The sequence below is a fragment of the Dermacentor albipictus genome, chromosome 3 (assembly GCF_038994185.2).
Source record: "Dermacentor albipictus isolate Rhodes 1998 colony chromosome 3, USDA_Dalb.pri_finalv2, whole genome shotgun sequence".
NCBI lineage: Eukaryota > Metazoa > Arthropoda > Arachnida > Ixodida > Ixodidae > Dermacentor > Dermacentor albipictus.
This window is the reverse complement of record NC_091823.1, coordinates 108,141,624-108,165,610: the sequence shown is the minus strand read 5'-3', so window position 1 is coordinate 108,165,610 and position 23,987 is coordinate 108,141,624. Positions and strand designations below refer to the sequence as shown.

Below are 23,987 nucleotides of genomic sequence, written 5' to 3'. Positions count from 1 at the left end.
CTTCTGTGACTGCTTCATGTGAAACTGCATTAAATTTGAACCTTTTGTATTTTTAATATGTGTACTATCGCTGCCTGCTTTGTAGAAGTGGTTGCGGGCTTCAGCCAAGTTGCTTGTTTCTCAAGCGACATTTTCCCGCAGTTCCCTCCATCGTCGATGAAAATAAACATGTTGTTGGTATTATTATTGTTATTGTTATTATTATTATTATTATTATTATTATTATTATTATTATTATTATTTACTCCGTACGGCAGAGGGTCATAATTAACCTTTCAACGCAGACTCATCACTTTCATGATCATTGTTGCTGCAAAACACAATACTGACGATAACTCAACGCTGCATTCTATCTAAGCTACACTCAGTGTGAATTCAATTTATAACTTCTGAACACACGTCACCTGCAGTTTGCATCCCGGAAGTAATAACAGCGTACGACACAACGAAGCACAAGCAGCGTAAAATGTGATGCATGCTCGCGACCTCGCCCAGCACTTAGCCGGACTATTCGCGATTCGCCATTTAAGCTCTCGCTTTGCCTCCTTTCTTTTCTGAATTCTCTTTTTTCCTTCTGGATATGGGAGAAAGTGCGTTCAGCGTGCCGACGTTCATTCTTCTTTCTCAAACATCAATGAAGGAAACTGGTAAGCTGTTGACCCCCCCCCCACCCCTGCCCTTTTTTTTATGTACATTTATGTTTCGCTACACCAGGTTCCACGCACGTGCCATTGATCAGTTCTAGATCGTTGGTAAAAAGGTGGAGTTCCAGAATTCTGTACAAGTTCGAGTATTTATCTGAAGCGACGTACGTAGCTTCTTTTCTCTATCTTTCTTTCTTGCTTACTTCTCTTTTTTCCCCACTGACAGCTACGCTTGTTTTGCCAGCTGTACAGGGGCAATGAAACACCTCCTCTACAAGGGGTGATGGCTATTGATTCGCAACGCAGCGTCGGTCCGATTTCTTTTGTTCGCACGGCACAGTACATGTACATTCCGGCGGAACAGGAGCATTGATTTCGGCTGCAGCTGTACGCGCGCGTATGGACCGCGTTCTGGTTAGTTCCGTGCAGCAGCAAGCAGGCTCAGCTACCGCTGCGGCGCGTGCGTTTCCCAATCGAGAAATAGCGGAGGCAAGATGCATTTCCCCGATCGTGCCGGCAGTTTCTGCTTCGTCATCTAGACAAGCTACAACGAGCGAAGCCGTGCCAATTCAACAGGGTGCGCACTTGTGCCCCCACCCCCCAGTTGCCTTTCCCCCTCCTGGGTCTATTTGTCGTTGTTGTTGTTGTTTTTGTTGTTGAAATAATTACTTGATGTGATTTAACAAATTATATTGACATGATATTTCGGACATTTCAGTGACTGGAAATCCTCAATCTAGAAACCCTAGAAGATACAGTGGGAAGACCCGGAACACCCTAAATAATGTATTCCAATGGCTCATCTACAACCAGTTTTGGTTTTTTTTTTTGGAGCGCAGCTCTTAGGCACTCATACCTTCGTTCAGCGCCGGCGTGTCTTGGCGTCGTACCCCGGCGTAAGCGAGCGAACGAGCACAATGAAAGATGAGAGCGAACGCGGAGCGCAGCGGGAAATGAAAGAAGAGTGCGCGAGGACGAAAGTGGAGGAGGAGGCTGCAGTGAAAGTATGAGGAGGAAAGTAGAGGAGGAGTGGTAGGAAAACGGCCTGCGCATGCGCTGGGTAGCCTGTGGACAAGACATCCGCAGTCGCGTGGACGATCTCATCTGCGCTTCCGAGGTAGGGCCAGGGTGGCGTGAGGTGAGGAGAGCTACGCTCGTCCGGGGCGTCAGCTACTGAGGTCAGCCCCTGGTACCAGCGTGTGTGACGGGGATCACTGCTCTTACAAGGGGTGATGGCGAACGGCTACGAGTAAGGCTCGATGTGACGCTTCCTTTACTGTTATCGTGGCTGACACTGGTGGTGCGATTTCCCTGCGACGAAGGGCCGTTCTCGTCGTTGGTGTAAAAGCGTAGTACCATGCAACACGGGCTGCGCGGCGACAATGGCTACGATATGGCCCCAGAGCAGCACGTGTCACCCGTATAGAAAGAAAGCGAGCTACTGACAGCATTCTCTTTCTCATATGAACCGTGTACCTTATAACTATAACATAGCTCTTGACACGCGAAATGAGAATACGTATAGAGCTGCGCTCAAATTTCGCATTAGGGAGTGCTGTAATTATCGGTGAATTTTTTAAGGAGCTGTTTGTGTCGTGACGTCATGACACAGAAGGTGGTCGCGTGGGAGCAAAACACCTCCACGTTGTCGCGCTCGCTCTCCCTCGCTCAGTTGTCCGGTATGCTGCCACAGGGGCCGCGCAACCAATAAAACATACCGGACGATCGACGATAAAATCAAAAAGGAGAGAAAGAGGGAGCGTAGGAATGGACGCGATCGAGGCCTGATCGAGGCACCACACGATACGCCGCATACTATAGCGACGGCACCAGTGGGTGGACAGTGGAGGTAGTTTCGGTATTGACAATAAAGCATCGCCGTGACGATGGTATGATATGGTCTGGTCTGGTATGGTATGGCATGGTACGGTATGGTATCGTATGGTATGGTATGGTATGGTATGGTATGGTATGGTATGGTATGGTATGGTATAGTAAATCTTCATTCTGGTCCTTCGGAACGAGCGTCAGCACATAGCGGCCCGCTCCCAGATGGTACAGAAAGGCCGAGCCTCTCTGCTGCGTCGCAGGCCCGATAGACAGCCCGTAGCTGTGCTTCAAGGTCGGGGCTGCTTAGGAAAGCCTCCCATTTGGACAACCTAACGCCGTCGCGTAACGCGGGGCACCGCTAGAGCGTGTGTTCTGAGTTAGCTACGTCTGAGCATAGCTCGCAAATATTGGTCGATTGTATCTCTGGATAGATTTTGTGTAACCGTGCGGGGTTAGGGTATGCCCCGACCTGGAGTAACCTGAGTGTGAAAGCCTGGGCTCTGCTTAGTTTCCTATGTTGTGGAGGATAGTAGGATATCGTCTCCCGTCCCACGCAGCCAAAAGAAAATTCAATAACTTTGGCATATGTGGCTCTATATTTTCAAACCACGTAACAATAAAGTGAAGTGATGCAATTATGTTCAGAAATAAAATGTGCTTTTGGCTATTTTCTTTTTCGGCATCCTGTATCTTTATTTGGTCGTTTCATTTGTTGCGCCAACGGGCGGCACTTTCGCTCTTATCGCTTCGGCTGCCGTTCTCTTCGTCTGCTTCTGCCGCTTTCTATGCACGTGCCCGTTTTTTCGTATGCTCTGCAGTTTAAAACTTTATTTCTGTGCCTGCGAGTGTTCCGGCAATGTCGGAAAAACTGAGGAAAGGACACAAGGCTTGCTGCGCGGCTGTGTGATGGGGCAACTCGGGGAGCAACACAAGGCCGAAATTTTTCCCTACGAGAAGTAGGCACACTTTTTCTGTAGTCATTATGAAGAGACAAGCGCTGTGCTTATCAGAACAGCTTTAGGACAAAACGAAAGATGTTCCGTGCTTGTTTTCAAGTGAATATATTTACCGTTTGGCGCGGCACATTTTTCTGTGGCGTTGCAAGAAGCTGAAGCTACTTGTCCGATAGATGCTAGCTGACGCGCAGATGGAAATTTCGCTTCGGTATATGTTAGCGGTTGTTCTTTATTTTTTTCCGCGAGAAGAAAACTTGCAAGTTATATCTGCCGAAGGTATCTGAATGCCTTCTGAATGTATCTGAATGGTTACGCTCGAGAGCATTCCGGTGACCAGCTTTCCGTTATTGCATTACGACCTTTGAATGGTCATGAACACGGCTCAAGTAAAAAAGAAATCAGCTACGTAGCAGTGGCCGTTTCCGTGTTGAATTACAAGAAGTTCGAGTTACCTATGTGAGGACATATGTGCGCTTCACTTGTCAAGCTTTGCCTAGAAGGGCAGAATTTTTAGTCACATCTTCGTACTCTCAACTTTGGTCTCGCTTTTAAGTGTTCTTTAATCATGAACACATGGTATTTTGTCCATTTTTGAGATGTGACATGTGTCAAAATGACTCTAAATGAGGAGTCCTGGCGGGGCTGACGTGGGAGGAGATGTATGACAGCTATGCCCGCTTCTCTGACCACCTCACAGGAAATCACTACGCCGGCCCTGTCGTGGTCGGCTGTGCCGACTGCTGGAGCAGAAGAGCGGCCCCTGGATCGCTGAAGGTAAGGAAAACAACTTATTAGTGGTTTCCAATCTGCGCTTCTGCAGTTCGTTATTTTCGTACAGAAACCATTGGACAGGGCACGGCGAGTGCCGTCTTTGCGACATCGTCAGATGCGGCGCCGAGTACCACGTGACGTCACGCAGAGAAATTTGTTCCGCGTGCGCCAAGAAACCGAGTGCTCGCCAATTTCACTTTATCGTCTTGCTCGTCTGAGATGCGCCATGTTCCCGATTAAGGCTAAACTAAAAAGCCGAGCAGTTTTAGTTCGCAATGAGCGAATTCGCGTTCGTAAAATGTCGCGCCTCGCTTGGCGCTACAGCACATGACACGGCAAAGCCAGTTCTTGCCGCGAGCTGTCGTCTCCTCCCTAAGCTTAATTCGCCGCTTGATGGCAGAAATTCTTCCGGAGCACAAATTACTATGCTAATTTGCCCAGCAGCGCTAAAGTACTGGTAGTTTTGCTCACGTGGGTATCTTGCAGAAAAATCAAGCCAAAGTAAATAAAACGCTCAATTGCGTAATCCTTAACCAGACGAATCAAAAACTTTCATCGATCAAGAAAACTGGCTCTAAAAAACTGATGCCTAGTACACTCAGCCAGCTATTGAGAAATCAGCAATACTTACCATGTTACACGAATATACAGCAGCCCTAAAACTTGCTTATTGAATTGCCTTGCTTATTAAATTTTGGGAGCGTATGTCTACTTGAAATCCTGCAACCAAATATAATCAGAACTAACCTGCATGGATTAAAAGTACTGTAGTATGGAAAACAGTTCCGTTTTTTTTTTTTCACACGCACTAGAAATGTGATAATGAATGCGCTTTTCGTATTCGGTATTGGTTTCCATTGGCGCCTGTAGAGAAAGTCGTGTGCTCGAAGAGCGCATAGCAGACGACAAGTGGCACGGTGTTTCCCTCTCGCGCATCAACAAAACCGTTGCCATCGAAGCAGGCTTCATTTTTTTTTTTTTTGCCCCTTGGAGTTTGGCCTACCAAGCACCAGGGAAGAAATTGGCGCTCGTGACGCAATTCCCCTTTACCTGGAGGTGGGGGGAGGGGTATGTCAGCTGACCTAGCCATAACGGCACCACCTCAAATGGCTGTTTTTATATGCAGGCCTGCTGTAGATGTGTAAAGTTAGACTTCATTAATAAATATCCGTGTAAAAACATCAATCACTGCCTCTCATATCTTATGGCGCCCGTTTCTGCCTCCTCCTGATGAAAATTTTCCCATGCCCCACGCGAACAACTCAATAGCACAACGCATTTATTGCGCCTTTCGTCAAGATTTATTTGATTGCACCTATTTACGTTGCTTTTTAAGCGTCCAAGATAACGAATTGCTGGAATTTGGCTGAAACGTGCACACGAATAGCGTGGGAAGTGTCACACAGAACCTATTGCAAGCCAAGCATACCAGACTAAACCCCGCTGCTGCAACACCACCACTAGCAGTAGCAATGTATATATAGGCCACTCAGGCCTTGTGACCATTGTACAAGTAAGCCGGGCATGATTTTACAAAGTGAGCACAGTAACATTTCTTGTGCCTTTAGAGGGCTGATTTGTTACATGACATACGCCCTTACGTTAAAGGCTGCAAAATGTTCTCGCACGCAATACTAAGCCAAACGTACACCCGCAATGAGATAAGCCATAGTTAAAAACGGTGTAATAATTGTGACCACCTGGTGCGCACCAAACGTAGCTATTGAAATTAGTTTTTTTCTTGCAATTTACGTGTCGTCTATAGCAGGTATCAACGAGTGTAGTACCATAAAAAGTCACAAACAAGATATTTGTTTCTTCCGTCAAAGATTCGAACATATCCCTTAAAGGTAATTATGTTAGCCATGAGACCAACCAGTACCCTTAAAGGTACAAAGCGTAGGTGCAGTAGCAAGATTTGACACCTTCGGTACACTGTTAATCTCGTTCGTATCAGTTTCACCAAGTTCATGGAACATTTCTTGCAAATATAAAACCAATATGAAACGGGATTAGGATCTTCAATCTACTTGGGGGAAACTTATGTGTAATAATAGTAAGAGAGACGTACAGTAACAGTGGCTTGAGTCTGTACCAGTGAAAAAGCCAACGCTCAAAAACGTTTCGTTCCGCATAGGTTCCAGTTAGTAAGTGAAACATTCTTGCAAGTATGTTGCACTTGCTTATGGGAGCCTACGTAAGACGAGATTAACGAGTTACACGCTTGGGCGCGCCGAGTACCTGCAGGGCGATCCTGTCGACCTCCTGGAAGACGGCCATGGAAGGGATCATCTCGCGCTTCTTGCAGGGTGGCGGTCGTGCGGCGTACTCGGGCGCCTCGTCGGTCACCGGGTCGTTGACGGTCTGCACCCCGGTGTCCCGCCTGCTCGCGGCCCGAACCGTGACGCCCGTGGCCGTCCTGCGCGTGCGCGGCCGCGTCTTGGGCCGGGGCTCGGCGTCCATGTCCTCGAGGATCTGAGCGATGCCGTCGCTCAGGCCACCGCTCTCCGCGACCCCGATCATCTTCTCGATGTGCGTCAGCGGCGACGACAGCTCCTCGTCGGACAGCACCTGCCGGCCAAGGTTCAATTTCACACTGTTGGGAAAAACTCGCAGGATGGTTACGTGTGTCCCAAGCGAATGTTAAAAGCCTTGTTTGTGGTGTGGGCTAGTGCGCTTTCGCTCCCTGTCCCAAGCTCACTGAATCGCTCGAGGGTCTCAAGGTCTTGCTTCTTCCATGACACTTCAGTGTAAAGGACGTTTCATAGCGTTTTAATGCGTTCTCGTTTAAACTACTACGCTCCTCTCCGATGCTCGAGTGCTCGCCGGCTTTCTGTAAGCACACACTGGCGCAGCCTAAGGCAGTATGATGGTGAAGGCAGGGCGATGAAACAATGAGGACAGTGGGATGACGACGAGTGTGTGATGGCGATGGCGGGACGACGACTGTACGACGACGATTGTCGTGTAGTTTATATGGTCTGTGCTCTCATTGCCTCGCCACTATTCTGCTCATGAAGGTACGGTACATGAAACTGCAGTAAAGTTAAAGTAAACTAGACTCGATCCGGCCACGGTAGCCCTTAAATCTTTAAAGGCTTCGCTGAAACCGCTAAAGAATGTTTTGTTATTGAAGTTCGCTTCTACGGTGCAAGCGAAATAAGGCTAGAAAAGGAAGAACAATCGAGGTTGGTCACAAGTGCTTAACGTTGTTCCTATTTGTTCTTTCTTGGCATGTTGACCTTTTTTCTCCGTATTTGTACACATCTGCACATCTTATATGCAGTCTTTATTGTAATCTTATTATAATGTTGATTTCTAAATCTTCACGTCTTGTTTTTCAGCCGAGATCTACGCGCATTCATTAAGAATCGTATGATGATGTTGCTCGTTTATGCACGCCCCCCCCCCCCTTTGTTCATGGATTCGCTACTCGATCCTTCTGTTAATTCAGCTCCCCTAGTTCCTATTTCATTTTGTTACCACCTTAGTCAGTTCCTCGCTCGTAGAGGTGCGTTAAAAGAGCATGCGAACGTGCACTCCTCGGTTTATCCGCGCACCTCGTGCTGTCCTCCACCGGCAGCGTTAGCTGCGGGCGCCCTGCTCACTGGATCGGTCTGCGACTCGATGTCCGTGGTGCGCGAGGGTCGCGCAGCCCCGCTCGCATCGGGAGGTAGCCCCATCGGCTGATGCTGCAGGGCGTCCCCGCGCGCCGCCGCCGCCGCCGCCGAACGTCGCTCCGTCTGCGTCCACCTGCAACGTGCAAGAGCCACGTGACCAGCCGTGCTGCACATGCGCAACAATCACGCGGGCTCGCCGTCGGCTACCTCATGGCGCATTCGAGCGCGAGAAAGCAACTGTCTTCGACCCTTCCATCACGTCGGGCGTCATCTGGCATATATAATGGCGGTGGGGTACTGGAGGAGAGAGAGTGCAGCAGCTATAGCACGGACTTCCGCTTTACCGTGCATAGGCCTAAAGTGCAGGCACGCGTCCTTGGCCAAGAAGCTGGGCTGACCCGGTGACTGCGCCACCTGGCAGAGTGAGCCGGTGATTGATCGCAAAGGAGTGAATGCGCCCTAAGCTCGGTCTCATTTCGGTGTGTCGTTGTTTCGTAAATGAGCTCGGGTTGCTGTCTTGCCTTCACCACCAGCCGGCCAGCTGATGCCTTAAGAGACCTGTACCGAGACGGATGTCAAAGCTGGGATGCCTTTGCACCTCGAAGTATACGTCTGATCCAACGGCTGCATTGACCTGGCGGAAAAGTCCCGAGGCAGGGCCTGGCGGTGTTCCACAAGCACATGTCCCGGAGAGGCAGATGGCCGTGCTAGTTGCTAATATGCAAATCAGACTTCTAAAGAAATTAGTTAATTAGCGTAAATATTGTAATTCACCAATTATGCGTTTCGACTGCTTGTGCAAATTATATCCTCCTCTTAGGCAAATCCAGCTAAAAGGTTACAATTGTGCTACACGCCCTGACAATTTTAAATAGTTCTATTCACACTAAGAAACCATATGTACTGGTATGGGCAATACTCGAACAAAGAATGTAGCTTACGCCAACGTTTCGACGAGGGAACTTCTACCATATTCCTCGTTCGAGTATTGCTCATCACTTCGTTTCCATCTACCTTTGAACTTTTGTCTTGTTTGTATTATGGACTGGTACGTCGTTTAGCCAGTGCGTAATCTTTCAAGGCGCATCGTGAGAAGGGCACAACGTGACGACGCGCACAGCAGGGATTTGCGCAGTTGCGCATTGAATTTACGGCACCTCAGGGAAAATTCGTGCTCCCGTACACCAAAACCTGCAGTACAAGTTTATACAAAGGGATGCCTTCTTCAGGAAACTTTAAAACCGATTAACCTCGTTCTGCGGTTCGAACCTCGCCTGGCGGCACGGTGCCAATCGATCGCTCGGCTAAGCGTGCAACGAGCGCTGGGGAAACAATGTGATGTAAGCGCGCGCTTGCGAGCGCAACCCCTCCTACCGATACAATTAGCGGCGAAAAATGAGGGAGGGGGGAGGGCGACCAGCGTTTACGCTGACCGCGCTACGTGAGGAGCGTTTTCATGGCGCGGCGCTCCCTCCCAACGCCTGAGAGGCGCCTCTTCATTACCTCCTTTCGAACGAAGCTGCGCACGGCCCTCTTTAGTATTCTCGGAGGCTGGTCAGCGTTAACGTTTACCGCCGTCGGCTCGTGCGCGCGTAGTTCGCGTGGCCGGCGCAAAACGCAACAGCCCGTGAGAAGGAGAGAGAGAGAGATGGAGGGACTCTGCACACACCGGTGCGCGCAGTGGCATTGTTTTCGTCTTCCTGGAAATACGCCCGCCAAAAATAACGATAAAATGAATAAGTAAGCAATCCCAAAAGAGAAAGTCACGCGTGAGATATGTAGTTGATTTGGGGTAGGGAAGCCGACACTCGTTGAGTTGGCCACTAGGTTTATCGGTCGCTCGCGCGGGCTTATCGCTACCGCATGCGTAACTAGCTCGTTTGTATACGGGAAATCACCTCGTTCCTCTTCTTCGCATAGGAGGCGCTTTAATGAGACGTGCGGTTGATGAGGAACAGAAGCGGTGAAGAAGCCACTGGCCTTTGTGCGGGTGCCTTCTTGGTGCCAGTTGTCTTCGAGCGTACCCTGTCTTTTGATGGCGTAACGTGCGAAAAAAAAAAATCGAATAGTTAACTCTCAAGTAAGCACAATAAGCTAGCAATGATATGTTAAGTCAGTGCTATACCGGTATCGCCTGAGAGACCCCCCCCCCCCTTCCGGAAATATGGCCGTGGCACAAGAAGCTGACGTAGTTGAGTAGGAGAAAGGCATTCGGGGTAACTTGAACTAGAATACTGTCAAGTGGGCCGAAGAAATGCGAAGACCGAGGTGGCCTTCATGCTGAAATGCTTTCCAAGTGCTCCAGAATGGGCTCGTGAGGTTGTCTCGCAACACTAATGGCGAAGCTTTGGAACGTTAAACGAGTTTAGAAAGGGCCTAGCTTCTGCAGAGTCATACTTCCGGCGCGCGATGTGCTGACGGGTGTGTTGACGCTTACCGCGCCGCCTGCGATCTGCGCAGCACCGTAGCAGCCAGCCTCGCGTACCTGTTTCAATGTTAAATGGTTCAAATTCATGTCAATTACAACTCGCATGAAACATGACCCAAAGCAAACGCACAGAAACATATCAGGGAAATGACCAAGCTGGCCACTGCCACCAGAGGCGTTATGATGCCAGCTTGCTCCCTCCTCTTTTGCGCGAATAGGCTTGAATGAATCTGAAGAAAGGAAGAAAGAAAGAAAGAAAGAAAGAAAGAAAGAAAGAAAGAAAGAAGGAAAGAAAGAAAGAAAGAAAGAAAGAAAGAAAGAAAGAAAGAAAGAAAGAAAGAAAGAAAGAAAGAGTACGAAGAAAAAAACAGAAAAATATATGACTCCATCTCCGCCATGGTACATCATGCCATATCACGCCATGGTATATATCCTAATTTATTTTGAAAAAAAAAGATATGCTGTATCTATAGGTCCCTGCTTCGTGCTTATTATTGAAATCCTCCTTATCAATGTACCCTACCACATGACTAAAAAAATACAAACGTAATACCTGTTCACAAAGGTGGACAAAACACAAAATCTTATATCTAGAGGCACATATCCTTGACGAGTGTAGCCTGCAAAACACTTGAACATGTTATCTACACGCGTTTATTGAGTGCATTACAAAATAACAACTTTTTCTGCGCAACCCAGCATGACTTTGGGGCAGGCCTTTCATGCGACCCACAGCTGGTTGGCCTCACTCATGAAAATGCAGATTCAATTAATCTAGGTGGCCAAATTGAATGTTTATTTCTAGATTGTGAGGAAGCATTTGACCTCTGTGTGCCATGTTTTATTACTGCAAAAGTTATTGCTCCTTAACCTGCCGATTGCGCTCCTTAGTGGGATAGAGGCTTACTTGTCCGAGAGAGAGCAATGGGTGCTGCTTGATTGGGAATGTTCGTCGTATTGTCGCGTAACATCAGGTGTCACAGAGGGTTCAGTGCTGGGGTCCCTGCTATTTCTGATTTTTATCAGAGACCTTGCTGAACACTTATCTAGCGCTGTTATGCCTCATTCGCACAACCGTCAAACTTTCTGTCACGTCACCGTCACGTCAAAAAAACATGCAGCAGTCGCGACAGAGCAGTCTATGAATAGGCAACGGCAGTGGTGACGTCGACAGCAGCACAGTTTTGTGCAGTACTGACTGACCGGTTCCATGTTCGTCTAAAAAAAATTAAATTATGGGGTTTTACGTGCCAAAACCACTTTCTGATTATGAGGCACGCCGTAGTGGGGGACTCCGGAAATTTTGACCACCTGGGGTTCTTTAACGTGCACCTAAATCTAAATACACGGGTGTTTTCGCATTTCGCCCCCATCGAAATGCGGCCGCCGTGGCCGGGATTCGTTCCCGCGACCTCGTGTTCAGCAGCCCAAAACCATAGCTACTGAGCAACCTCGGCGGGTCATGTTCGTCTAAACCTAGAGAAATATAATCTACATTATGCATTGAATATGTTGCATAATTGTTAAATTATGTTAACTCTGTTAAATAAACCACCGAAACGCATAGCTCGGTATTCTATGTGCTACACATGGAATGCAGATGTAAACAAAGCAGCAGCCACTGCTGTTGCCGGCTTGAGCTTTGTAAAATGGCTGCATCAAGCGAGGGCTTCTTAATTTCTGATTGGTCCGTTTAGTAGGGAGAGGGCTCCGTCACCGTGATGGTGACGGAAACGTATAACACCGCTCTATGTCGCCGGCGACTCGTTTTTGAGGAGAAAATGACTCGCAAACCCTCTCCCCTGACGAAAGCCGGTGCCATGACGTTGCCCCGATGGAGCGTTTGACGGCTGTGTGAATGAGGCCTTAGATTGTATGCCGACGACTAAAGCGTTTGCCGAATTATGCCCTGCCAGGCAGACGATCTTCTTTTGCAGAAGGACATAGATTCTGCAATGTCATGGTGCGCTACCTGGACGTGAGCTTCATCATTGCAAATTGTAAGATTAGGATGTTTACGAACAAAAAACAGCCTTTCTATAAGTTTAAGTACGTCATGAGTGGCAGTGAACGAACAATTGTATCTGAATACATTTATTTAAGTGTCGTCGATACTAACAACTTGTCCTGGAATGTGCATGTAGATAAGCTAGTAACAAAGGCAAACCGCAGCCTAAACTTTTGAAAACGTAACTTCAATCCATCTACACCTATGCTTAAAGAAACTTTACATACGTCTACCGTTCACATCTTAGAATACGCATGCGGTACCTGGCACCCCTTCGTAAAGACTAATGTCGAGAAGTTTTCGCGGATTCACTTAAGAGCAGCTCGGTAAATTTTAAATGACGATGACTTTCTAAAAAATATTTCCAAACAAAAAAAAAGTTTGGCTGGTCCCCTCTTGATATTAAGCGAAAGCAATTGAGGCTTTCTTTGTTTCGCAAGGTATGTCACTCTAACATTGAAATTTTAAAAGTACATGAAAGAACCTAATTATGTCTCCCCCAGGACAAATCATCTCTTATAAGTCTGCGAATATTGGTCTAGAATCGACATCTTTAGGAATTTTTTTCACGCACCATACATGACTGGAACTTCCTACCATGCATGATCTTGCTTCTTCGCCATACTCCTCGTTTTCTACCGTCCTACAGAACCTCCTCCTAATAACTGTGCACTTGAAGTATATCCGCAGTGCATGGTTGGCTGGTATCTTTTATGTAGCTTAGTTGTTGACAAACAGGAAAGTTCAGCGAAAGTGTCCTGCTTTCTGTATCGCGTTCTTATGTCTTTATCAAGATGTATATGCATTGTTGTTTCTCCCCGCATGCAATAATGCCCTAGGGGCGCTACAGGTACCCAAATAAACAAGCGAATAAGCAAAACAGCTGCACCCTACGACTCATCGTCAATGTTTGAGCACTTCATATAGAGTTGCCGACGCCGATAGAATCAGCCGAGCCACACCTACCTGTTGTTGCGGCCGCTTCCCGCCTGCACTCCGACGTCGCTGGTGGCCACGGTTCTGGGTGTCATGTCGATGTCCAGGTGGATGCGCTTGCCGAGCATCAGTATCCTCTGCTCGGCGTCCATCATGAGCATCTGCTGCTTGGACGCCGGCGTGCTCACGGTGACCGGGGTGCCGCCGCGGTTTGGCACGCCGCCCCCTTCCGTCGGAGCCACGAGCCTCGGGTCGGCGAAGCGTATGCCCTCGTGCGAGCCTCCGGGTGAAGCTCCGTTCTCGACGACGTCTTCGTCGGGGTACTCGTCGCCGAACGACGACAGGCCGTCCTCGTCGAAGTTCAAGTCTTCGTCGTAGTTGCCGCGGGTCATGCTGAACTGGATGTCGGTCTGGGTGACACGGTCACGCTGTTCGTACCTGTTGTCCACCTGCGAGGGTTAAAAAACGAAAGTTAGATAACCGAGTTTTCTATGCCTACTTTCTTTCTTGGCCGCTTGGTTGCCACGTACTTAAATGGAGGCGTGCAGGTATTCATCGTAAATAAGCTGCGTATAAGTGGTATGCAGAACTTATCGTCCATGATTAACCGTTCGTAATATGACGGCTAATCTGTCCGTATCCCGGCACCTCGGAGAACTTTCCCTCTTGTAGCCTTTCTCCCCGGACGCAGCCACGAGAGATGACGAGCATGCGCTCCTGGCTTTGGGCACTTCACGGCACCTTCATCCAATGGGTCCCTATACATGCTTAATGCCCCATGCATCATCATTGACGGGACTTAGCGATGGCGACGTGGGCCCTTACGTAATTGCAATTAGTGTAATCTTGTGGTGGACAGCTAAGTATTCATTAGAATTTTGTCTGAAATAATATTATCTTCCACTTTTATAACTGAAAGTACGGAATTGCTTTCTGCAACGTCTGCCTGCTCTTTTTCTCATAAAAAACGAGTGTAGCCCCTGTGGCGGACTTATTCTTACGAGAACCGCAATTTCATTTCACACCATTTATCTTTCATTTTTTTTCTTTTGTGGTGATTATTCGACCCTCTTCTGAGCCAAGCATTACACTCCCGTCCCGTAATGTTCTTAACAATAGCATTACCACTGTACACTGTGGCCACTGAGCCGGGCTCCTTCAAGAGATGCAGAACATAGCGCCAATCTTTCCGCTTTCCACACGAACCATTTCTCTACGCTAGGCATAAAATAAAGCGTGAAAGCACTACTGGAATAGACGAGCTCACTTCACGTGCGTAATTATGATTCGGAAGCGCAACGTGGCATTGCAAGTACGTTGTTCCTTTACGCTCATTGCTCGCAATTCTCATGACAAATAAATACGCGACACACAACTCGCCCCACAGTGGCGAAAGCGGGATCGCGAATATTCGTTCCAGCTCTTTTTTATTTTCTTACTTTGTCTATAGCAGCATCGACCGGTGTTGCTGGCGTTATGATCTCACAATAGCATGACAACAGGTACTGTACGCAACACGCATACTATAGGTGTTCTCTCACGCATGCCGTGCGATGGAACGGGAAGCAGCCTCTAGTGGACAAAACCACGAGCGGCATGGAACTAGTATGGTCACCTACTTTTGGAAGTGTAAAGGTGTCAGATGCGTGCGGAATAAGGAAACACCTCTACGTGGAGATTTCAGCACGAGTGAAAGAATAAAGACTGCAGCCGGGGGCCAGAATTATTCAGAAGTCCTACAGTACGCCTCCAATAGCTTAGAACGCTTTGACCAGCAAAAATTTTGACGTGCTTTTGAATAGAATTGTCACCAGTATTGCCAGAACCCAGAGCCGAGACCTCCCACGGGACTGCGGTATACTAAAACGCATCGCTGCATGTCGGAATGCTGAGACATTGATTAGCACGCCACGGTCCTTTCGCAAATAGCACTAGCTTATCTTGGATGACTCTGCGTGTGGAGTTTCACGACGATCCCTTTTTCCATGCGTAGCGAATGTGCTCACCGCGATTAATTCGCTGTTGGCTCTGCTTAAAAGCAAATGTATATTCGTCGAATAAAGCTCAGTCGGTCGTGGGGCGCACGTCTTCTTTGTTTATTCTAAACACCATCTGTCTTGCGATTCAAAGTATTTTGCATTATAAGCGACCAACTGTAGCTCCAACCAGGTGGAACAGTACATTGTAATGTTATGTACATGTAATGTAATGTAATGTAATGTAATGTACATCGTAGCAGTTATGGGTTTTCTGAAGCATTGAAAAACCGGCGATGAATGTCGTGCGTAAGCGGAAGTAGGCTACTATCCAGAACAGCTTTAAGTGCTGTCTCTTATCGGCGTTGCACATTGGAGGTATTGCATTAAGATGGCAAGTCTGGCCGTACTGTCGCATTTGTTACAGCGACATCAATATTGCTGTTCAAGTTGGCATGCATTGCATGGGACATGGAAAGGATTTGGAACATTGTATAGCCGTTAGCACTGTGATGCTTCAAGAATGCATTCTCTGTACGCGAATTCTATAGCTCTGGCTGTGGTGCATTTGAACAACGCTTGAAAGATGATGGAACAGTCGTGCCAATGGTTTTGCATTGCTCTCGACAAAGCCCTCATCTACAATCGTCTAGTAGAGTGCAGTACATTTGTTTCGGTAATGTCAATCCCATTATTGTACAACATATGTTAAGAGAAGGCAAATTTCACGAAAATATGAAGGCTTGAAGTGAATGACAATGGTATAACAAGCGATGTCGCTGGTGTCAAGGTTTCGGCAAGACAAGTCGAGAACGTAGCGCTAGAAGTACCACCGGTCCTCATCTGTTCCATGTGTCCTTATGTAATTTATTCGCGCTTAGTCTGCCAGTCAACAAGTCGACGAGAGAGAGAGATAAAACTTAAGTGTGTCCTTGATGGACAAATACACCGCTCACAATAACACCCTCCTCTACGCCGACTTCTCCGCCGAAGAGGTACGCCGGATCTCCACGAAGTGAACAGCCATTTCCCGATGGCATCACCAACAAGCTCCTGCGCCACTCAGATGAAGCCTCGTCATTTACCTCATCGGCACCATCAACGAAGTGTTGAAGAAAGGCGAGCTACCACAGGCCTGAAGGCTCACCCATGCGATCTTTGTTCCCAACCGGGCAAGGCAAGCCTAGCCTTGATCATCACCGCCCCACCTCGCTCTAGTCATGCGTGGGTAAGGTGGCTGAACCCGAACACGTTGTCCTCAATAGGATCGGTCGATGCCTCGAGGACCACGAACGCCTTCCGCACAACAAGATCGGTTTCCGACCCGGGTTATGTGCACAAGACGCCATGTTACTTCTAAAGCATTAGATTCTTGACGGTGGAAACACACGGGACACCCGTGCCATATTCGGCCTCGATTTGGAAAATGCTTTTGATAACTATCGCGAACTCGTCCATTCTAAAGGCGATCACAGAATTTGGGCTCGGGCGTCGGTTCTTTGACTTTGTGCGCTCCTTCCTCACCCGGCCCATGGCCGTCCTACGTGCACGAGACCTTGTGTCGGAAGCAGTCAAGTTCGGACAGCGGGGCACTCCCCAGGGATCAGTCCTTTCGCCGACGCTTTTTAATATCGTGATTATCGGGCTCTCCGTACTACTCTCGAAGACCGACGGGCTAAACTAAACCATTAACGCCGACGACATAACCACCTGGTCCTCCGCAGGGTTTGATAGCTTCATTGAATCCGCCCTGCAGGAGGCCGTTGAAACCACCTCAAACACTCCGGTCTCAAGTGCTCCCCCACCAAGTCGGAACTGTTGCTGTACTCGTTCAAATGCCAGGGTGCCAAGCCGAGAGAGGGAAAAACCCCTGTCAAACGCTAAATCATCCGCCGCACCAGAGACGGCCGTACCATCCCCAAGGTAGACTCCATCAGGGTCCAGGGCATGATCACCGAGTCCCGAGGTACCAACACCCAAACGGTGCTGAAGCTCGCGGCCAAGAGGAAGAACGCCGTACGACTCGTATGCAGAGCGGCTGACTGTCACCACGGCCTCAAAGAAGACAGCCTGCTACGTCTCGTACCCCCGTTTGTTCTCTACCACTTCACCTACGTCGCTGCCATGCACAGTTGGCTACGCGCTGAGTGCAATACATTCAAAGCACTAATTCAAAAGGTAGTGAAACGCGTCTTCCGATCACCACTTCCAGATCGAAAGTCCTCGAACTCGGCGTCCACAACACGCTAGAAGAGATCGCAGAGGCTCAGGAGCGAATGCAGGTGATCCGATTCATGACCACCAAGGCGGGACGCCACATTCTGGGCGAGCACGGCTTCTTTTCCTCGACGACCAGAGATCCACCGAAGTTCACGCAGCTTCCCCGCCAGATCCTAGACTTCATCACGATCGCTCCTATTCCGTTAAATGTACATCCTCATCACAACAGAGGCAGGCGCCTTGACCAGGCGACCGCCCTTCTCCAGCGCATAGACATGAAAGAGGGTGACGTCACGTTCGTGGACACCACCGCCTACCGCAAAAACCGTGCCTTCGCCGTGGTCGTGGTCTAATCCAAGCAGCTTACCCTAAACTCCGCCATGATCCTCACCCGAGATCCCGAGGTGGCGCAGCAAGCAGCCATAGCCTTGGCTGTGCTCGACAGCAAACGGGAAGTGATCTACAGCGACTCCAGACCGGCCATCAAATCCTTCGAACTTGGCCTCGTCTCCAACCAGGCGTTAAGCATCTTCAATAGTGCGGAGCCGAGCACCCTCAAGCACCGCACTGTCATCTGGTTCCGGGCCCATCTCGGTCGGTTGTCGTACGTCCCGCCCAAACTTAACGAGATCGCCCACAACGCAGCGTGCACGCTTACCTATCGCGCCGTCCCCGAGCAACCCCATCTCGTTGACCTAGAGGACAACCGGGACGCGCTCATTACGTACAGCGAAAAAACAAAACACTTCTACCTGGGGCGCCGCATCTTTCCACCACTACACCGCAAACTTAGCAGGCTGCAGGCGCTAACACTACGCTTACTACAGAAACGCATGTACGCAAACCCCGCCAAATAACACGTTTTTTATCCCTACGCGTACCCCAGCGACACGTGCCCCTCATGCGGAGACGCGGTGACACTCGCACACATGCTCTAGGGGTGTACAAATGCTCTACCCGACTCTACCTCAGACAAGTGTGAGAATGCCCTCAGAAGTTCACTACTCGCCGATCAGCAATGGGCCGTCCAGCAGGCCCGCGTTGCGGCCGCCAGGTACTCCCTGTAGGTCTATACGTGGGTGACGCCCGCTAAGCGCGTCCTGCAGGACCATGATAAAGTTTCCCAGTCCGGTGCTTTGGAATGCAAATGCGTTTTATTGAATTATACGAATTTGAATTAGATTGGCTTTTCATGCATTCGTTCGAATCCAAGAAAAACCAATCCAATTCGAATTCGATTTCAATTTCAATGCTTGGATACAAAAGTCCATGTCGAAAAATGCGAGGCTATGGAATAAACTCTGCTTTGGCAAAGCCATCTTATGTCATCAATAAAATGTTTTTCTTGTCAGCCGGCAAGCGATGTGGTCCGTCGTACGCTAGAGACAGTAAATTTAATACTAGCAGAACCTATCTCACTATGACTGTCGACGTTAATGCAATTAGCACTCAAGCAATGTATCAATACACCGTATTACCACGGCCGAAATACGTCATGTATGGGATGAGTACTGTAGCAGGGCTCCTTCCTCGCTCTTCGGATGGATTCATGGATGGCTGGATGCTACGAGCTTCCCCTTTGAGACAGAGTAATGGGTTGCACCACCAAGCTCTTCTTGTTATTTTACCCAATGTAACACCTGTCGTTTTTCTTATTTACTTAAATGGACAAAAGATTCCTAGCGTCAAGTTTTCTGAACCATTATAGGGAACATTGTTTTCGTACGCGTCCATTGCTTGTGGTCTCCCTACTTTTCAGCCACCAAACCTCCAGTCACCTTTTACCGTCTCGACACGCTGCGCCATCCAACGGCACGTAGAACACAAAAGTTAAACAAATGTTGTTAATGCCTCTGGAAGAAATCATTGTTTTTTTTATTCGTGCTGCTTGCGTAAAGAACATTGCTAACCAACAGTCACGGTTTTCCATTGGGCACGATGCAATGGCTGTGGGAAGCTCAGCTATTGAAAGTGTCGCAAGCGAAAGCTGGTTTTTGGACCGAAAGCCGCTCCTCGAGGCAGCTATGTGAGGCGAAAACGGTCGAACAGCTTAGACCAAGCGAGCGGCATACCAATCGGTGTACAAATCGCACCGACTGGCTTTCGGCTCTCACACAATGAACACCTGTAGCATGATGGGTGTTCGCACAGAAGTGCTTGTGAGCTCTACTCTGGTGCGCACATTGTAGTAAATCTTGTGAAGAAGAAGGCCACGGCAATTCGAGCTATTTTTAGTTTCGTAAGACTGCGTGGAAGGGCCGTAAGGTCAGCAGTTTTGAATGGCCTCCCAAGATAACCGCACATTGTTGTCTGAGTAGCCTTCACAGCGCCTGGCGCGAAGTGATCACCAGAGCGAATGCTATGGCGCATTGCGAAGGACACTGCTTACCCGTTTGCAAGAGCAACACTTGATCTTGCACTGTAATGCATTGCAAAAGCATAGTTTGTCCTAGCGCGTACATGTAATACTCGGCATGGAAGTTGTGACTAAAGACGGTCGAAACCAAGAACAAATATTATCGAATGCACAACGAAGCAATGACACGGGAAACCTACGACGTGGAACGATATAAGCCATTTCGGACATTTAATCGCGTAATGCTTGAACACCATCTAGTAAAGGGGCACTAAATCAATCTTCAATGGTAAGGCACTCTTTAAGAATTGCATTTTCCTTCATTCGGCGAATAACCGTGTATTACTACAGGAGACAGTTAAGGCCAATGTTTAGTTTTTCTTAATTCTTAATTTCAGGGCTTCAGCGCTGGTATACGTCAGTCTAACGTCACGGGCTTGGAGCATCCTTATGCGATTAACATTATTTGAACACTTCACCTAGTTTGCGGTATGTTCGTTCATATTTAACGTCTTTCAAGCGCGATTGAGTCATTCGGCTTGTGCCACTGAGTATGTGCCCTATTCAATGAGCCTCTTTCAAGCCAACTTCGGTCACTGCAGGTATGTGCCACTGTTGGGTATGCGCCGCTCTTCAATGAAAAGAAATTTGGAGGGCGCTTAAGCTCCGCTTTTAAGAGTTGAACGCGACAGCTTCTCGGCAACTGCAGCTTCTGTAACCGTAACGTTTTCCTGGAAAGGCTAGCGACGAACTCAATGCGCGAAGGCGAGCTTTCTGGGTCGGGCCGATTCTATAATGACAGATCTCAAACGGCAGCTGAAAAGGGGGTTTGTGTTTGAGTTCTCGCGTAACAGAATTATGTTTTCTCGTATATTCAAATCACATTCCAACGTCATCATGACTGGAGTTTGTGTGTGAGGCGTACTTTGCGAATTTTCTGACGCATATTGCTTGGAGAAATTCAATTAATTCAGTAGCGCTTCTGCGCCACGCGGAGGGCCTGCGTGGATCGGTAAAAGCGTGGTTCGGATGAAATTTTTTTGGTACAGGCAACTTCGTGGCCGCCGACGCCAACGCCGAATTTTCTGCGACATGGAGCCCTTAACAACTTTATTTAAGCTAAACATTTCGACAGAATTGCCTGTCTGGTTGGGAAATTGATTAGAACTTGAGACTGACTCCAACCAAATAACTGAATTTTATTAGCCCGACGTTTCGGAGCCCATTCGGCTCCTTCTTCAGGGGGTTGTTCTTCGGGGGGTGGCGGTGTGCCGCTTTTAAAGCATCTTTTTTGAAGAAAGGAGGGGGGGAACACGGGAGGTGGGGAGACACTTCACAGACGGAAAGGTGGGGGGGGGGAACAAAAGGAAAGGGGGCTGTGTTGTTGAGCGCTTCCATGGTGCTGGGATGACCGGTGCTGGGGGGAGTGCTCGCGAGGGTGCCCTTGATGGGAGGCGGGGGGGGGGGGAGGTTACAGGGTCGCGCCGACGTTCTGTGTTGGTGAAACAAGCGGGAGTCTATCTGGCTGTGCGTCCTTTTCTTCTTTTCGTCAGGTCGCCAAGGCCATGGACATACACCGAGGGTAGGTTGCCCTTCACGCGGTTTATGTTATTCCCCGTATTCTGAATGTGCCATGACTCCAGCAGTAGTCTCTTTCGCCAGTTCGTTTCTGTTTGAAGGATTTCAGTTTCCTTGAAAGCAATTTTGTGGTCGGCGTCTTCACAGTGTTCAGCGACGGCGCTACGAATACGGTTGAATGTCCTGACGTCGTTCTCGTGCTGTCTGATCCTTTCTTTTAGATTTTTGGTTTCCCCGATGTACGACGCCGGACAGTCGGCACAACTGATTTTGTAGACGACGCCTTGAGCTTTTTCTTTAGGTGGACGATCTTTTGGTTTAGGGAGAAGCATCTTTCTTCAAAAAGGATGCTTTAAAAGCGGCACACCGCCACCCCCCGAAGAACAACCCCCTGAAGAAGGAGCCGAATGGGCTCCGAAACATCGGGCTAATAAAATTCAGTTATTTGGTTGGAGTCAGTCTCAAGTTCGAACTTTATTTAGGTCCGGAGGAGAAAGAATTAAATCAATCCGGCGGCTCCACCCAGGTCGGAACTCTGTGAAGAAGGAGAACCAGCAAAGCTGTATCGGGATGGGTATATTGACATCTACATTGCTTTAAATGGTTATTGCTATATGGATTGAATAAAGACGCCTACGCATAACTTCGCAGTTGTTATGACCTTCATTTTGTCTCCTTCGTTACCACAGTGATCATGGCTTTGTGGCGGCTGTGGTACACCGTGTTCGGTTGTACAGCTATCCCATACATGTTACTGCCAGATGAAATCTACGCACGACCGGTGACGCGTGGTCTGCAGATTGACGTCCGTGTAGCACTCAATTCCAAACCGTGCCAACAGGAAGGATACTATCCACTTGCCGTCAGTGTGTGCTAGGTCGACGTTAAAGTCGATTATTGGTGGGTACACTAATGTGTTTTGTTATATTTTTCGACCCTTCAATGGGAGCGAAGGAGCGCTGCCATGCCACATTTTATATATGACCGTGAAGTTCATGCGTCATAACATGGTCGATAAGATGATAGCACTTCGAGTGACCGCCGCGACTGATAACATCAAGCGGAAACAATTGGACAACTATACTTTTTTTTTATTCTACACGGATCTTGCCCACCAGATCCCTGACATCTCGACATGCATCGTCTTATATTAGCGTTCGGGCAACAGCGTTCATCGCTCCGACGCATTGTTTTTGTCAACCTCTCGGACACATTTTTTTTTTCAGATCCTAACCATAGGCAGTTTCGCTGTAAAATGAAAAAGTAAGAATAGTAGCTTCATCGGCAAACATGTAAACATTCGCTTACTAACTGAATAACAAGCGCGGTGTCACGCACGCTCAGGTAAACATGAACACATCTCACTCAATGACCGCGGAAGCTCGCGGTCAAAACGCTGAGGTGAGGAGGCGTGGCGGCAGCAGCTAGCGAATTGACCTTCGCGCCGCCTCTCGCTTCAACGCGAACAAAGCGTTCAAAGCACAGCGCATACGAAGGCACCAGCCCTCGGCGCACTTTGTCCACATCGCAGATCGCTTTGAAGATATGCCGCACGCAGCAGCCGCCGGAGTAGAACGGCCTTTCCCCCGGTGCCGCACACGCGACGGAAAACGGCGCGCTTCCTCCCCGCTTTCGTCCTTCGAGCGCGCGATACTGAGCCGCGATCGTCGGGTGACCCTCGCAAGTTTCACTCGCACATAAACCATACGGCGCGCGGCGACTATGTCATCGTGCTTTGACTTTATGCGGAACATCACGGCAACTACAGAAAAGCGCCTGGAGTGTCCATATAATTTCTGCCGCAATAACAATTCTTTAACGTTTCTCCGTTGCTGGGTGAAATCGAAGCCGCATCATATGTATTCAGACACGCACTATGCGAGGTCCTTGCGGCGGCGCCAGTAGATGCGCAGCTTGTACACGCAGTGGGAAGTGCGAAAAAGGAGCCTGGCCGCTGACGCGTTGGCTGCTGGCTGCTCTCATCCACGATGCCTTCCAGTGGTGGCATTATAGGGTGTGTCGCTGCAGTGCTCAATGCTAATCGCGTTGACGTCGACAGTCATCCTGACATGGCTTCCGCCAGGATTTTTCTCAAACTCGGTCTGTTTCAGTACAGGAAAGGCTATAGAAACTTGGTATCGGTTAAGTCGTCGCTCGTTGGAAGGCAAAGTGGACCTTCTTACCTGCAAATAATTCAATAGAACCCAATAGACGCTCTCAAAATCCAGGACGTCACGTCAAGTTAGCGCGGAAACTTCCAGTAGACGTCCCCACCATCTTTATTTTTATTGTGATACCAATTATACGGACGCCCGAGGCGCATTTATGCCAACGGCGCCGCCGCTTTCTGGCTGTCGTGCTATCGACGGCGCATGCGCGACCCGTGCACTGAAGGTTGCAAGGTCTTCAGAGACGGGCCGTCAGTCTCGAAGTATACCACGCCTGCAACGCCATCGGCGACGCGCTCCTCGTCACACCAAAGTTGCGAGGCGCCAGAGACAGCTGCTAGTGCGCAGTTACCTGCACCCCCAGCAACAGTTGCCTTGCGAGATGCGTCGCGCCAACGTGTCGCACCCGCGTGTTGTAAGAACACCGTCCGAGGAATTCGAGAGCAACGCTAAGTCATGCGATCGCTGCCAATGATTCGCCCTTCAGGCGACACTG

General features: G+C 48.8%; 1 protein-coding gene across 2 annotated transcripts in view; it reads right to left on the bottom strand.

Moving 5' to 3' along the window:
• Window positions 1–23,987, bottom strand: part of LOC135904875 (uncharacterized) — a 116,543-nt gene that overhangs the window by 49,594 nt on the left and 42,962 nt on the right. For both annotated transcript variants that reach the window (XM_070535920.1, XM_065435863.1), the window contains exons 3-5: window positions 13,224–13,642; window positions 7,762–7,954; window positions 6,443–6,772 (exon numbers count right to left, since the gene is read on the bottom strand). In XM_070535920.1, the coding sequence (XP_070392021.1) occupies window positions 6,443–6,772; window positions 7,762–7,954; window positions 13,224–13,642 (942 nt within the window). The remainder of the gene's footprint in view (window positions 1–6,442; window positions 6,773–7,761; window positions 7,955–13,223; window positions 13,643–23,987) is intronic.